General features: G+C 40.5%; 1 protein-coding gene across 2 annotated transcripts in view; it reads right to left on the minus strand.

Annotated features, from left to right (window-relative positions):
- RSU1 (Ras suppressor protein 1) overlaps window positions 1-17,405 on the minus strand; it is a 204,351-nt gene that overhangs the window by 92,298 nt on the left and 94,648 nt on the right. For both annotated transcript variants that reach the window (XM_058669297.1, XM_012929964.2), the window contains one exon: window positions 10,609-10,741. In XM_058669297.1, the coding sequence (XP_058525280.1) occupies window positions 10,609-10,741 (133 nt within the window). The remainder of the gene's footprint in view (window positions 1-10,608; window positions 10,742-17,405) is intronic.

The following is a 17,405-nucleotide window of genomic DNA, read 5'->3' on the forward strand; positions in this document are numbered from 1 at the left end:
TTGCATGAAATTGTGAATTCTCTGATTTGGGTTGTAAATATAACACACACCGATGAAAAGCACAGTTTTAAATGATCCTTTACATGCCTCTTTCTCTACCCTATTAAGATGCTCGTTGTTTCTTTGATTTATCTGATAATAAATTTTTGATGACTGGTAAGCCTCATAAAATTGCACTGGTGCTGACTACAGTGATTAATAAGTCTGAAGAATCGAAAGTGTCAGGAATTCATGTGTAAGAATAAGTTACTGCCAAACATATATTAGATATTCCATAAAATATAGAATAAAAAGGTTGATCTGGTAATTTTATCTAGTATCCTTTTCCCTGAAACAATTTATATTCAGTGCCATCACTGTCTTTCTTGCATTAAAAAAATTTAAAAATTAAAAAAAAGTATAAGATAATGAATGAAATTAAGGAATCAGGAGAAGTTGCTGGACGGATGGTCAGAGACCTAGCTGGGAAGTCTTGATTTGAAGTTGGGTAAGCTAAGACCATTCACTATTGGCAGAGCTAGGAGTAGATCTGTACCTGTCATACAAGTAGGTGTTGTCTGGAAGTTCAAAATAATAATAATAATAATAATAATAATAATAATAATAATAATAATAATGTACAGAGCTTGGTTAGAAAAATTACAGACCTGGGTATATAATAAAAAAAATCAACCAATCTCTAACTGGAGCTTCTTTTCTATAATAAGCTCAATATTCCTTACTTTCTCTTTATTTCCCTCTGGGTTTAAGAGTAGAGCCACCATGTCTCCACAGCTTGGGGCACTACAGGAAAATAAGCATTTCATCTTTGATGTCTCTCCATGCTGGAAAAAGCAAACCAGCATTAATGGAAGGAGAAGTGTGAACTTTTAATCCATTCTCTAGAGCTCTCCCATTAAGCCAGAGATCTCCTGAGATGATTTGGGACAAAATGAGACAAAAATTAAGGGTTCCACTTGTGAATGTAGAAACTTCAAGAGGGGAGGAGGCAACTGTGACTTCACAGCACATAAGGAAAAGTTTCAAAAGCTATCACACAGCATCACACCAGTGGCTGAGAAATTCCCATCAAATGAATCTTCAAGCAGACACTTTCCACAAGTGCATGGTCCTTCCCTGGCAGTCTGGTACAGTCATAGCATGAGATCCAATGGATCCTGTTGGCATAATCCCCTCTTCTTGAATTCTGTAGACAAGTAGGACAAAGAAGTGGTTTTACATGCCAGTACAGTGGCACAACAAGCCAATCCCGTGCCTTCAGGGAAAAGGATACTAGATAAAATTACCAGATCAACCTTTTTATTCTATATTTTATGGAATATCTAATATATGTTTGGCAGTAACTTATTCTTACACATGAATTCCTGACACTTAAAAAAAATTTTTAAAAGATGAAAATTGAAATCAGACAGTTTCACCACCAATAGGAAGAACCTATTCTGCATACACCTGTGTTGAGCAGGGGTGCATCTACATGTTCCCAGGAAGCACACAACTCTTAAATACCTTTGCTAATCAACACGATACACCTGCCCTGAAGGGATAGGGCCACAGAAGAAGAAAGTGAAGAGAAAGTGGTGGGAAGGAAGAATTCATTGCCTTTTTAGGGCCATGGAGTAACAAGGATGCTATGCATCGAACTGTGACCCCCTACACTTCCAATTCAATTCTGAAATCCAAATGCCTCAAATCTCAGAATATGATTGCATTTGGAGCTAGGATCCAAGTAAAGATCACAAGTAAAACTCCAGTCATTCAGGCGGACCTTAACCCAACTGACTGATGACCTTATAGAAGAGGAAATTTAGACACAGACATGCACAGAAGGGAAAATAATGTGAAGAGACACAGGGAGACAATGATCACCTGCCATTCAGGAGGCAGACCTGGGATGGATCCTTCCCTCAGGGTACAGAGAAACCAAACTTACCAACACTTGCTCTCAATGTCTACCTTCTCAAACTGTGTGATTCTAGGTTCTCGCCTCTAACTCACTCTGCTTGTAATACTTTGTTACATAGTAAGGCTAACAAGTAGTAAAGGCAAAATCAGGCATCAGCAGGAAAACAAAACAAAAACAGCTGCAGTACTAACTGAGAAAACTTTCCATGGAGAATAACCAAAATGTCTTTCAGTCATTGAGTCTTTAAACCCATCTCATTGGAAACAGAATAAAAAGTATGCACATTTTGAAGATGGATTTACATTATATTTCAAATGGGACTTTTTAAAAAAGATATTAACTCTTAAAGATTTATTTTTATTGGAAAGTCAGATTTACAGAGAGGAGAGACAGAGAGAAAGATCTTCCATCCACTGGTTCAGTCCCCAAGTGGCTGATAAGGCTGGTGCTGAGTTGATCGGAAGTCAGGAGCCAGGAGCCTCTTCTGAGTCTCACTAGGATGCAGGGTCTCAAGGCTTTGGGCCGTCTTTGACTGCTTTCTCAGGTCACAGGCAGGATGCTGGATGGGAAGTGGAGCAGGTGGGACACAAACAGGCACCCATATGGGATCCCCAGGAACACAGGAAAGGACTTTAGTCAATAGGCTATGCCTCCAGGCGAAAAAGAAATTAACTCTTATTAGAGAAAACTGTACATTCTTGACCACAAGTTGCGGATTTTTTTCTTAATATCAACGTGTTAAAAACAAGTAAGAAATGCCACACAAACAAAGCAGAATGGAATATTAAGTTATTTGTTCAGTGCTTGATTAATAATGTGGGGCAGCGACAAATGTCTGTACACCTAACTCACATTTAAGCTTTTTATCTGATCCAGTTGATTGAAACTCCTTTCAGAATATTGTGTTTTAAACCAAATACCTGACAACACCAAAGAATCTTTAGCTGCTAAAAAATAAATAAAAATCCTCCAACAATGCCCTACCAGAATGAGACAAAGCTCAATAAAAAGTCAGCATGCAATAAAACAAGATATTATTGTGCAGAGAACAGAAATTACACATAGTTTTGTTTGATTATAAAAGTGCCACTTCTTAATTTATTCTCAAATAAAAACAGCGAATGCCAGCAGTCACTCATTTTCGCATATAGAAAGCATCCAGCATTGAACTTCAGGCTTACTGGGAGTTAATAAAGGTTATCAATATGTAAGGGTTGGTCAATTTCACATTGTTGACTAGAAAACTAATCAATAGTTCAATATGATTATGCCAAAGGAATATCACTCAAAAGTGGAACTCAAAATTGTTCCTCTCGGGCCCGGCGGCGTGGTCTAGCAGCTAAAGTCCTCAACTTGAAAGCCCCGGGATCCCATATGGATGCCGGTTCTAATCCCGGCAGCTCCACTTCCCATCCAGCTCCCTGCTTGTGGCCTGGGAAGGCAGTCGAGGACGGCCCAATGCATTGGGACTCTGCACCCGCGTGGGAGACCCGGAAGAGGTTCCTGGTTCCCAGCACTGGATTGGCGTGCACTGGCCCATTGTGGCTCACTTGGGGAGTGAATCATTGGACGGAAGATCTTCCTCTCTGTCTCTCCTCCTCTCTGTATATCTGACTTTGTAATAAAAACAAATCTATTAAAAAAATAAAAAATAAAAAAATTGTTCCTCTTGAGGAACAGATATTCAGATGCCTTCCCCTTTTGGAGTATAGACAGCGCTTAGCTAGTGCTTCCCCTCTATCAAGTGGGACAAGTTGTTTATATATTGCATTTATGTTGAGTTGATACTAGAATGAATCATGCTGCAGGTACTGGCTGTATACGATATCTAAATGCAAGCTTGACAGTCAATAACGAGGGTGGAGGATGGCCCATGGGGGGAGGTGATGAGAAAAGGAAAGGGGAGGAGGTGGAGGACTGATCTGAGATTTTCTGTACTGGACGATTCTGTGTGGAAACCTCTTTCAGTGCAAAGTTCTGCATAAACATGTCTCCTTTCTCGTTGATGTAGCACTCGTGGGTCCTACCCTCCTTCCCAGGGCTCCATTCCACATCTGTTCCCCTGAGAATTCTTCACATGGCTTTAACGGTAAGGGCACTAGCTGTTGCATAAGACGCAAACTGCACTGAGTAAGACATTACAAAGTACAGAGCTCTTCTTCTGTGGTCAAGACTGAGTCCACCAGACATCTGCTAAGTTCCTGGGTTGGCAGGGTGTGGCTGGAGGCCTGGGCAGCAGAGGGACCAAGGAGGCCATGAAAGGCAGAACACAGAGATGTGAGACAATCTTTTCAGCTCTGGGTTTGTTATTTGGGGCATAGCACATTGAGAAACAAATCATACACAGTAAATCGGGATAACTAGAAGTTTCAGGAATCCAGCTAGACACTGGAAGCTGGTGAAGTCTTCATTTCCCTTTGACCCTCAGAGGTCAGTGCGTGGAGGTTCCTACTGTAATTCACAGAACCCAAGTGTATTGCAAATGTCCACGTGGAAGTATCTGCCATTTAAAACACAGAACCAATTTACATAAGCTGCAGAATCATAGAAAAGTAACGCTTCTAAAGCTTATTAAGACAACTTGTATATAACTCATAAAAATGTACCATGCATTCTAAATATAAAGGAAAAAGATAAATACTAATTACCTGTGATATAACATTACATACGAATAATGGTGCTAGCCAAATTGTAAAGCATAAAAGGAAAAAATCCTTTAAAATGCAAAAATACATCAAATGAATATAAAAGCATTTGGAAGAGACAGAAATGTTACATAGTCTTCCTTAAGTGCCTGCATTCCTTCTGTTTCCGTAAAGGGGAGATCCTACTTTACTAGGTTTGGTTAAGGCCACACATACAAACAGCTAAACAACTAAAGCAAGATCAATAATTGATATTACATGTGGATTTACTTTTATTCAGAAAGATAAACTTTCTTCAACTTCTTGACTTACATTTACCACAGGCCACTTCAAAGAGTAGCGGGAATATCAGCTTAAAATATAAACATATCGGGCTGGCATGATGGCTCAATAGGTCGATCCTCTGCTTGTAAGCGCTGGTGTGTGTCCCGGCTGCTCCACTTCCCATCCAGCTCCCTGCTTGTGGCCTGGGAAAGCAGTCGAGGACGGCCCAATGCATTGGGACCCTGCACCCAAGTGGGAGGTCCAGAAGAAGCATCTGGCTTCAGATTGGCTCAGCTCCAGGCACTGAGGCCACATGGGGAATGAAGCAGGAGACTGAAGATCTTTCTCTCCATCTCACCTTCTCTCTGTAAATCTTTCTTTTCCAATAGGAAAAAAAGGTATATTTTTTTAAAAATTAAAATATAAATTTATTTTGGCACATAATATTCTGAAATCAGAAATAGTGTGTATTTTCCCATAAACTTTCTGAAGACTCCTCCTATGTGAGGATTTTAAAATTTTTGCACCAAAAGAATTGACTTTTTAATTCTTACTTTCCCTATAGCCTTTGAAGTCCACTCATACTACACAGAGAACAAAGGACGTTCCACCATTTAAAGTGAACATGAAATAAAAAAAATGTGACATAGTACTAAACAAAAGATAATATGTTATAGGTTTCTCTTTTCTGTGTGATGTTTTTTAGTAATACGGCTTAAATGTAACACATTTACATGAAAATTGGTCTAAGGATGTCAAAGGCTTGAATTTTATTGCTGTTATATTATGGAAGAAATGTGATAATACATTTATTAGTTACCCTAATAAATATATGCATCATCTATAAAGGAAAGAGAAATTGCCAGGAAGAGAATACAGTTGGCTTTTAAGATTAAAAACAATTTCTGTGTCAAAAGGTTTAGGACAAAAGTGATTGTTCATTTTCATGTCTACTATATACAAACAGCACTTCTCGGTGGCTTAATTTGAGCTATTTTCAGTTATGGTAAGAAAAAGAAAGTCTGCTTTGCTCTGTGCACTGATTGTCACTATGTAAAATTCATCAACTGCTTGCACCTTTTACAATGTAACCCTTTCGTCCCTCTTTTTGAAAACATGTAAAAAAAAACCCTGCTGATCTTGTGCGTCCATTTAAAATCTGGAAGAGACTAGTTGGGGGATTTCTTAAAAACGTCCCCTTGCCATGTTTGAAATGCTCTAGGCTTTTAGTAAATCAGATCCAGTGGCTCAATTATTTACAGAACTCCTAGGCCACTGAGTCAGCAGCCATTAGAGGCTATAGTAGCTGCTTAATAAAGCTCATTTATGTTCATTATTGCCTGTAACAGGTTTGCACACAGTGCAGGAAAAACAATTACACAGTTTTAATTCTACAAGTAAAACAAAACAAGCAACAAGAACCTGCAGACAAATGGATTACTTTTACAAATCAGAAGAGATGATATGCTTAATGTCAGATTTCTAGTCAAGAGAAATTCTCAGCATCTTTTTCTGCTGTTGCTCAATATTCACTAAGCATTTGCTTTACATGAGCTTTAGGTGACTTAAAACAATTTCATGCGCTAAGTGATTTAAAAATTTAGTTTCCATGAGCTGAGGTGACTTAACAGTAAAAATATTTTATTTCCTTAAAAAGTGGATTTTTAAACATTTTAGTGTATGATTAGAAAACATCACACAGCACAAATTTGAATGGAGCGATGAAAGTCACAAGCCCCAGGAGCAATCGCAAGCACCTGTGCCTCCTGCCATGCCTGGAAATGAGGTCCTTGCCTTGCTATGCCCGGCAAATTGCAGCCCTTAGGAGATGCTTTCCAATTGCCTTCCAAGCATCACAGTTGCGTAGAACAATTGTCAAAGCTCCGCTTTCGTTAACTTATTGACAAAAGTCAACTTGTCAGCTTTTAAAATGGCTTGTAGATGTGATCCCCTTTTTTGATGGAAATGTGAAAAGTGTGAGTTCCTCCCTTTCACAAAGAATCTTGTCAAGGGTCTTGACTTCAACCAAACTGTTCCTCCCAGGAAAAAAAAATCAAAAACAGAACAAAACAGAAAACCTACCTTCAGGAAAAGGGCCAAGCAGTGATTGTTCCATCCTAATTATGTCTCAGAGAAACAGAAATGGTGAAGCCAGGATACAAGTCCCACCCCAGAAGGAGTTCAAAGGGAAGGGTGCTACTTGGCAACAGCCGAGAGGGCTTGAGTGCTGGCAGCATGGGATCCTCAGCATCTTGCCAGGACAGAGTATTTTACTGAAACAGACAGAAGAACTTCGAATGGGCAATACGACACCAGCCACTATGTTCCCTTTGTGGAAATCACAGCGGATGAACAAAGAACAAGCTCCACCTGAGAAATAACGAGAGCACGATTAATACCCAAAATGTGCTCTAAAGAATTCTCTCTGAAGAGCCCTACTTCAAGATCCCACCAGCCACACCTACCCACACCTCCTCCTGCTCAACTGAACAAGTTCACATCTTTCTTGGGCCAGTCATTCTAAAGTATGCTAATTCCTCCTCAACAATGAGTTCACTGTATTGTTGCAAACTTCCGTGTTTCCTTTTGGAGTCCATTAGAGCCTGTAAATCAGCTCATCCATCTTCTGAGCTGTCGCTGCCCTGGACACAGAAGGCCTGGAGGATGTGCTTACACAACACGCCGGTCGCTGTCAAAGTCACTCAGAGACCGAAGGAAAATAAAACACGCTGGTAGGTCCTCTGTGCCTCTCATTTGGGTAATGGCTAACTGGTTACACCAAAACATACAACAAAGGGGGGGTGGGGATTCACTAGTATTTTAAATGCAAAGATGAGCTATATATCTTTAACATGCACACAGTTACACACACACATGCTCATATAAACACATGAGGATTTTTTTTTGGCTGAAGGAATTGTATGTAGCCAAAATGAAAAGTGACAAATGAGTGATGATTAGAATTTTTAGGCTTTAGGATACAGGATCTAAAATGAAAGGTCTGAATGTAAAGATTGTTTTTTAAAAAGAAGTGTGTCATTAATAAATTGCCAACCTTGGAGACTGCCACATGTAGAACTTTTAAGAAAGTAGTCAAGTACCTGCTAATTAGAATTTTTTTTCAGTTAGTTGGGAAAGATATTACACCTCTTCAAATTATGAAATGGCTGATGAAAAGAATTAAGTCAGGTTCTAATTACAAGGTTGTACTAACATTTACATGTTTATTTAAAGGATGACCTTAAACTTGAAATGCCAGTGCATGCTAATCTGGTAAAATATAAGGTAGGTTTTTTTCACAAGAAGCTTTTTCTTCTATTTTTTCTTTTGAAAAAGGCTGATATGACTTCATGTCTTACTCAGCGAACAGTTCGTGGTTTGGTCCGGTAGTGAGGCTCACTTCTGAGGGAGGATAGAGAAGGACAACACAGCTGGAATGCCAGCAGGGCTCAGCCTCGAGGAGAGGGGAAGAACTCTGTGCAAGTGCTTGCCCACTGGGAGCTCACTCCAAGGGCGCTCTGCCAGTGATGGCCACAAGCTGGTCCTCCTGACTCTGGGACCATGACTCTGCCAGGGATGGCCATAGGCTGGTCCTACTGACACTGTGACCATGACTCTGCCAGGGATGGCCATAGGCTGGTCCTACTGACACTGTGACCATGACTCTTCTAGGCTCACGGAAGCTTTCCTATGTTGTTTCACCTGTATCTGGGCTCCAGGCCGACATCAAGGGGAAACAGTAGGCTCACAATAGGCAAACTCTTCAAAAAAAAAAATCCAATGCTTAGTATAGGCTGCCAATCACAGAGCTGAGAATATAAACATCAAACTACTGATTAAAAATGTTCTACTGTATACTGCCAGTCAAAATATGCTACCAAGTCATTCATCCAAAGCCACAAAACTCTCAATTATCCTGACTCTGAAGCACGTTTAGATACACAGAAATAGTTTCCAGCGGTGTGCCTAATGATTCTGAGGTAAGACAAAACAAACTTATAGTTTAATCTTTTAAAATGAAATCAAAACTAACTAGAAGTCCTTTCCTATACAATTATCTTAATCTTCCTCAAGTCATACATTAAATTACAGTAAATTTAAAAGCATGTGAAACAAAAATAGTTAAAGAATAAGTCCTCCAATACCATGTTTCTAGAAGCTTGCTCAATGTGTTTTTCTGAACACTAGCAGATACAGAATGATTCTGTAAAAATTCTCTACAAACCAACCTCTGCAGTTTCCCATTTACTAACAAAAAATTATAGCCCTATCCAATATGCATGCTAGAAATGATTAACACATTAAGAGGAACAAAATGAACAAAAATCTGCTAATTTGCAATTATAGTTTCACACATTTTCATAATGAATTTCCAAGACTGCAGCTATATTTATACCTTTTTTAATAAAAATGAATGAATCTGTAATAATTGCACATTTCAATATGGCACATGAAACAATAACACACACCCTACACTTAACTCGTTTTAGGCTGAAGGTAACTACATCTTCAGATTCACATTGCAAACGTCAACATGTCTAGAACAATTCTAAACCATGCGTTAAGCTGCTTTTAGATATGAGGATGCACTATGAATCATTTTAGCAATCTGAGAATGTTTGGCTTTTACGTAGTTGTTCCTCACAGTTCATCTTTTTGGGTGATTTCATCAGATGGAGGTGTGGGGTCTGATTAGGAGTGCAGTGCTGGGGCCAGAGGGCCGCAGAGCTCAGCTGGGCCATCCAGACAAAGGCTGGCCTGTCAGGGTACCCAGACCACAGGCCCAGCACAGATGAGGGCTGTGTGGTTTTGTGTTGTGTGTGAGTGGGGGGCGGGCAGGAGTCAGGAGGGACAGTATACATTTCCTGCTTCTAGAAGGGAGACAGAAGGCAGAGAGGGCACGAGAGGGAGAGGGAAAGACTAGGCCTCTTCACTGACTTTTGACAGCCCTCTAGCCTAGTTCTTGTCTAATAGTCGGGATGTTATATCCTCAAAAGCTGGTGTTGAACACAGAAGCAAACTACATCTAATTATGGGATTTGCTTTTAAAAGTCTTTTATGTTTATAGATGCATAAAACTAGACCATATTTTAGTCATAGGGCTCAATGAAGCAGGAAGATCCACAACAGCTTGTTCAAACAGGGAGCAGGGAGTGGGGACAAAGGGGGAACTCATGACAGAAGATTCAGCAGGAGCAGGTGGGCAGTATTCGGATTCCTGCCTTCTTTCCCAGAAACACTGAGGAGGGAATGCGGAAGAGCTCCCTTTCAGGGATGGTTTCCCACAGTAACTTGAAACCTGCAGCAAAGACTGGAGGTATCTTGCTGCTGTGACTTCAAGCTGGCTGATTCTTCCTCCTGTTTTTCTGCCTTTTCTTTTGGTTTTAGAGAGACTCCATCTCAGTAGAGTAAAAGCTTCAAAATAATAAAAAGATGTATTCCTAGTATTCACTACTGAGTTCCTAAATAAAGTGCACAACAATTTTGTTCATAACACTTGTAATTCATTGCATTTATGGGAAAAATGTGTCTGATTTTAATGTGTCTGGTGAATTTCCTTAGTGCCATGAATATTCAAATAAACTAATGCCTTAAAAATCCTCCCAAGCAAAATTGGTAAAAATTCCCTTGAAAATGTCAAATAAAAACAATCTACAAATAACAATTACCACATGTAGTTTTAAATAAAACACTTAAAAATGCTCTGTGTTATTTGCCTCCAATCACACACAGAATTTTTTAAATGGCATGATCATAAATACTATAAAATCACATTTAAAGTCATAGTCTACTTACTACTTGTATGTCTCAGAACGGATATATTCAAAAACATGGGAGACCCCGAGCTGGAACTGGTCGGCAATTGGAGTAACCCAGGGATTGTTCTCTGCCTTAAACACTTGCTTCTGACCAGTTAGATCCAAGTTTCCTGAAAAACAAACATGAAACGGAAAAAAAAATGAAGCCCCACTTCATGGAACACAGATTGGATCTGCAATGTACCACTTAGTAACCACAGAATCATAAGCATCTTTGGGTCATTTTATTTCTTTTTTTTTTTTAAAAATCCTTACCCCCATTCCATTACTGATCCACAAGCAAAGTTAAGGACAATGCCCTGATTCAAGAAATGAAGAACAAAAAAAGGAAAAAGCAAGCTTGGAAGAAATGCTTTCCAGGTCTTTACTACAGAGACTAAACGACTTGTTTTAGAGAGTGAAAAATAGTGACCCCCTTGAAATTCTATCTTGACAGTGTCAGTTTACTTCATCACTTGTTCTGAGTTAAGCCCAATCTGATCAAAACCACTTTATTTATCAAGCACAGTAAAACAGGAATGCAGAAATAGAATATTATCCAAGTAAAATTATCATTACATTACTCAAGCAGCATTAACACAGCTTAGAATTAGCACTAAATGAATTTTACTAACATAGTGATGATAGACACTAACATCTGTGTAGTCTGGTCAATTTACAAACTACCTTTTAAATAATTTCTCTCATTCACTTCTCCAGCATTACCTAAAGTCAGTTATTAACAGTATTTATAGACGATAAAGTCAAAATTGAGGGAAATGAATTTAGATCAGCGAATGTCAGTGTGGGGTTTTGAACCTAAGGCTGCTGACTTCCAAACATGCATTCCTTCTACAGCCTGAAGCTGTCAGGCTATGTGTTAATCCACATCAATAAAGACTGGGAAATAAAGGCAGCACAGAAAGCTAGCAAGCACCACCTCATCTGGATAACATCTGTTGGAGAACAGTTCAGTTGTATTTTTTTTTAGCATATTCAAGGATGGAAAAGACAGAGCAGATATTTGATATAGAGTCAAGATTAAGTTTGAGGTGTGTGTACCACATACCAGGGTACCTGGCTTCCAATTTCAGCCCCACTCTAATATCCAATTTCCTGCTAATGTGCACGTAGGGAGGCAGCAGGGGGTTGCATGAGTATGAGGGTCCTTGAGTCTGGGAGACCTGGATTGAGCGCCTGGCTCCTGCCTTTGGCCTGGCCCAGCCTCAGCTGTTGTGGGAATCTGGGGACTGATAATGGCAGATAAGAGCTCTCTGTCTCTCTCACTCCATTCCCTTGTCTTTCAAATAAAAAGAAATATGTTTTAAATATAAGAGGCAATGTGTTGAAGGTGCTTCCGATGATGGACATGCCTGTGAAAGAGAGACAGGGACAGGGAAGCTATGCAACAGAGATGTGCATGGGTTTAGTTGGCAGCAAACTCACTGTGGGTCTTGCATTAAGGAAAGCCCATTTTCAAACTTTAGGTCTAAGCTCAAGGTATTTGAAACCAGACATCAGGAATTATTTTTCCCCAAACATACTAACGTTACCAATTTCTCCCATTCTGACACTTTCCTGCTGATTTTTCATATTAAATAACTAGAAGTAATCACAGCATACTCTGGGAAGGAATATATGTCCTGATTTGAGTTTTGGAAATGAAAGACTAAATGAAACCTTTTACTAGAAATATAATAAAATAGCTCTTTTTAAAACTTATTGATCTATTTATCCTGTTTGAAAGATAAAGTTAGAGAGAGAAGGAGAAACAGAGATCTTTTAGCTGCTGGTTCTCTTCCCAAATGGTTACAAGAGCAGGAGCTGAACTGATCAGAAGCCAGGAGCCAGAAGCCAGAGGTTCTTTCAGGTTTCCTCCATGGATTCAGTACTTAGCAATCCTCTGCTGTTTTCCCAGGCCATAAACAGGGAGCTGGATTGGAAAGAGAGCAGCCGAGACACGATCCGGTGACCATATGGGAGACTTACTCCACTATGCCACACCACCAGGGCTGGAATAGTTGTTAGAATAAAAGAATACTTTTCATCTTTCCTGTTTTTGTTATATGGACTTCTAGCTATTCAGGAAAAACTGGAGAATAGAAAATGATTACAACTTCACAAACAAAATGTTTATTAAAAAAAGATACCACTAAATATTACTAGAGTGTAATTCATCATGATCTTTCCAAAGTTACTAAAAAATTTTTGGTGTTTAGCAGCAAAGAAACAGATACATTTCTAAGAATATCAATACTGTCAATTTCCTCATCTTAATGGTTAAACGCTGTCATATCAAGTCTCTTGGAAAGTTAATGAACCTGATTACTCATAGCAAGAGTTAGAAGACTGCCCAGGACAAATGGACATCTGATAGTGGCATGTTGCCATGAGCTGAGTATCATGCCTGGGTTTGACTCTGATGGCAAGAGGCTGCCACTGACTGCTGTTAGTTTTTAACTTGAGAGGGTGTTTCAGCTTCCCAAGAACCAAACGGCCCTTCTGTTTACATTTCTCCCCATCACTCTTACTCTCTCTTGGGAATGCCTCTCTCTGTCCTCTTTCCTATCACTCCCTCATTACTTCTTTTTCTCCAATTTCCCATTCATTCTAAAAATGAACAGAATATAAACTTCTGGAAAAGAGTCATCTATTTAAGAGCATGTCTCTATACTATTTCATAACTTTATGCACACAAGTCCTGTGCTGTCCACTGTTCTTAGGATGCAGGGCCACACATGGAAGGGCCTATATCCCAGGAAACTGACCATGGAGCACGAACTCATTAACATATTCAGGATGGGGGTGGCAGAGGTGAACAGCCTTCTCAAAATATTCACCTAAGAAATAATCCCGGGCCCGGCCGCATGGCCTAGCGGCTAAAGTCCTTGCCTTGAAAGCCCCGGGATCCCATATGGCCGCCAGTTCTAATCCCAGCAGCTCCATTTCCCATCCAGCTCCCTGCTTGTGGCCTGGGAAAGCAGTCGAGGACGGCCCAATGCATTGGGACCCTGCACCCGCATGGGAGACCTGGAAGAGGTTCCAGGTTCCTGGCTTCGGATCGGCGCACACCAGCCCGTTGCGGCTCACTTGGGGAGTGAAACATCGGACGGAAGATCTTCCTCTCTGTCTCTCCTCCTCTCTGTATATCTGACTTTGTAATAAAATAAATAAATCTTAAAAAAAAAAAATAATCCTAGCTGATATGTTATCTTTCTGCCTCCAGACCCTGCCCACTGACTCAGCATGGAAAAGTATTAAAAAAATTACACCTGTGGGAAAATGTTTTCCAAAATAGAAAACAACAAAAATACATAAATAAAGCAAGCAAGCAAGCCATGAAAATTTATGAAATCAGAAAGCATTTCCTAAATGAAGGAGATTTCCCTTTGAGTGACTAAATTCTGCCCTGAGCTTTTCATCCTCCTGCCTTGGAACTGGTCATGTGACTGAGGAAAGCAGTCTGGATTTCTAGGTGGTGGGATTCAATCCTGATGAGCAAGCGTCTGAAGTTTCCACCATTCACACATTATCACAAATGCACTCAACTAGACTGGTTTGTTCTTAACATCCGGTTCAGATGACAGTGGCAGGAATCCAAGTTTTATTTCTTCTTCAACACTGGGCAGCAGGGCAAGAAGCAGAGGGCAAGCAGCTACCTTAGGAGTAGAGAACATTTTAACCACACAATATTTAACCACAATACTGAGTGCATGGTGAGTTTGTAAACCACACAGGAGAGTGACAGGGAAGGCTGCCTGTCTCTAGGCTAGCTCACATGCTCCTTTCCCTGCAAGTTCCCAGGCTTGTCCCAGTAATAAACCTGTACCATGGTATTGGTAACATCAGGAACAAAGCAGGCATTCATAGCTCATCCCTGAACTTCCAGTAGAGATATTGCATGCTACTATCAACTACCCGCAAACACACTCTGGAATGTACCCAAGCTCTTGTTCATTTATTAACAGTTTCTTCCTAAGTTTGCTGTCTTTAGGGCTAATCCTCTGAAACAAATGCACTAAAATTCTATGATCTCTGGTGGCCACATGAGGAGGACATGTCTTTCTGTGTGGGAGAGAAAAATGCCAGGAAAGGTCAGCTCTGCCCTTCTGCTTGAAGTCTCAAACTCTCTGGAGATCTGTCAGTCCCCAAGTGATGTCTCCATTTAGGTGCTGTCAGTGGAGACAGAAGCAGCACAAGGGATTGCTAATGACATCTGCTAACTGGACCACATAGGAGACCCTGCGTGTGAGCCAGACACACTCCCTAAAGAGGAGTCTTATGTTGATGTCTGAAAGTCACGGTCCACAGAAGGGGCCACAGGCATTCATGAGCACCTTCATTCCCATCACTTCAAACCAGCTGCACATCATAGTTCGGCAAGGGGGTGCGCTGCGGTCCCTATCCTCTCACTTCCTGACTTTGGCATCAAATAATGCTGCTACATCAAATTCATAGGTGCTTCACGGAACTGCATGAGCTGGGGTGGCTAACAGAAAACAAAGGTTGAGGGGGGAAAAAAGAAACAATAGTTTTTTGCTGGTTGCTCTTCCTTTTTAAACAAAGAACCCTGAGAGCCGTGTCTAATGTCCACAGCCACTGGTCAACAAGAAAACTATTGCAGCCAACTGAGATGGAAAGTGCACAGGAGCCAAGCTGAGCAATGCGTGTCTGCAGTGCTAACTGCGGCCCGGACTGAGCGGAAGTGATTTGGTTTTCAACTTTATGTCAACAGTGGATAACACAATTCCTGCCTGTAATCCTTCCACCAAGCTGTTTGTCTATGGGTTCCCTTCCACCTCCCCCTGCGCCAGCCTGGCACACAGCAATTTCAGAAGAGGGTTAATGTAATTAGAGTAAAGCGAGACCATTATCCTGTGTGAAAAGATGACACCCGTCTCACATGGGTCTAGCAACAAGTTAGCACCGCCTCAGCCCAGCTCGTCTGTCAGCTGTCTAGGGTAGGTTCCCTTTGAAGTAATAACATGCAGGAAGCATCTCCCCCCCACCCCCCACCCCCACTGTCAGTCAGCCTGCAGCCGCCCTGATGCTGCACGCTTCAGCGCTTCGCAGGAGGAGCCCTCACCCATCCCCTTTATTAGAAGGCTGAGCGGTGCTCTGGAGGTGTTCTAACAAGGATCAGGCAGCAGGATTAAGCACTGTGACAAAGTGGATCTAATAAGCTCGAAAGCGGTGCATCCGCAGACACGCTGGCTGGCTCCCAGACGCGGATCCTCACTTTGCTCACTCCTCAGCGGGAAGACGCAGGCCACTGGGGAAGCCAAGCAGCGCCGTGATTAGCGGTGACCCTCTGACCGACGCTGTATGAAGATCATCTATCACTCAGAGGCTTAGTCCGCAATTGCAAATTGGATTTTCCATTTTATTACCTGCAAAAGGACCACATATGCTTCCTTCCGGAGCCTCCAGGACAGCAGGCTCTGCCGTGGGACAGTAATTGTGCAAACACTAAATCATGCAAAACAATCATCCTCCTGTTAGTTAGAAATGTAATGGAATGCAACAGGCAATTGCAGCCCCATTAATAAGCATGCTCATTTTCACTTATGGAAATGGGTTGTTTCCATAATCACACTAAGAATTCTTCCCAAGTACTCAAAATCCTGAGGCATGTGGCCAGAAGTATCATTTATCACATACAAGGCAATCAAGAGGACTGTGCAAATTTTTCATGTCTTCCAAACAGCATTCCCTCCCTTCCTAATTTCAAAATAAAGCCACAGAGAGCTTTTTAAATTAATTCACTCTAAAAGCCAGGCTCCCTCACTGACTTATAAAAATCTAAGCCTGTGTGTAACAAGGTAGAACTAGAAAACCATGCTGATTGTGTAGTCCATCATTAAGCTATTTGATTTGCCTAAGCCAAGGTAATTGATTTGCTCACAAAGGGATTCATGGTGGACACTGTGACAACTGAAGGATCACCTGTGCTTTACAGCGAATTCCTACATTCAAGCTAACTATAAATGACCCCAGAACACAATGAAAGCTCTATTTAGGCCTGTTCCTTACCTAAAGAGATACAACACACATAACTCTCTATAATTCTTATTAAAATATGCTGGGTTACCAAGAACATAAATGTCTGATGATAGAAAATAATTAACTATAGAAATTTCTTACTTTTTCACTTTTTTCATAATCTTTACAGAGTGGAAGATGACCCTAAGGCCTATGAAACCATGCACATGATATTACAGCAAATGTTCACAAAAGTACATATGGAAAAAGAAATCAAATTCTTCATTACTCACTGATACATGATACAGCCTTACTATAAAATACTCTCCAGTTATTAGGTTTGTTCATAGGTACTGACATAGAAATAGGTCTTCACTATAACTTAATAAGAATTTAGGGGTATATTATGGGTGCTACAATCTAAATACAGGAAAAAGCAATCTGGTATATGTACACAGGTGTTATGTGAAAATGAAAATGATACCTATCAAGTAATTATGTTGGTTCCCTCAAAGAAGGGAAACTGAAGTGAGGGGGAATTTGAACCAGTAGAACAAAGGGTAAGATATTAATTTTCTTCTTGAAGAATTCCATGTTGTTATAAGTATGGATTATTCATAATGAAAAAAGATTAAAGTACATTGCAGGGAACAGTTAAAAAAACATGCTCAAAATACATGGCACACACTAACTGGCACAAAGGAGAATATTTTATCTACAATGGCATCTTCCCATTGTAGCAAATACAATGCCAGCAGCCTGCTCTCTTCTGTCTATGTTATAGATGACAGTCCATAAAGTCCTAAACGGATT

Source organism: Ochotona princeps, chromosome 10 (genome assembly GCF_030435755.1).
Source record: "Ochotona princeps isolate mOchPri1 chromosome 10, mOchPri1.hap1, whole genome shotgun sequence".
Lineage (NCBI taxonomy): Eukaryota > Metazoa > Chordata > Mammalia > Lagomorpha > Ochotonidae > Ochotona > Ochotona princeps.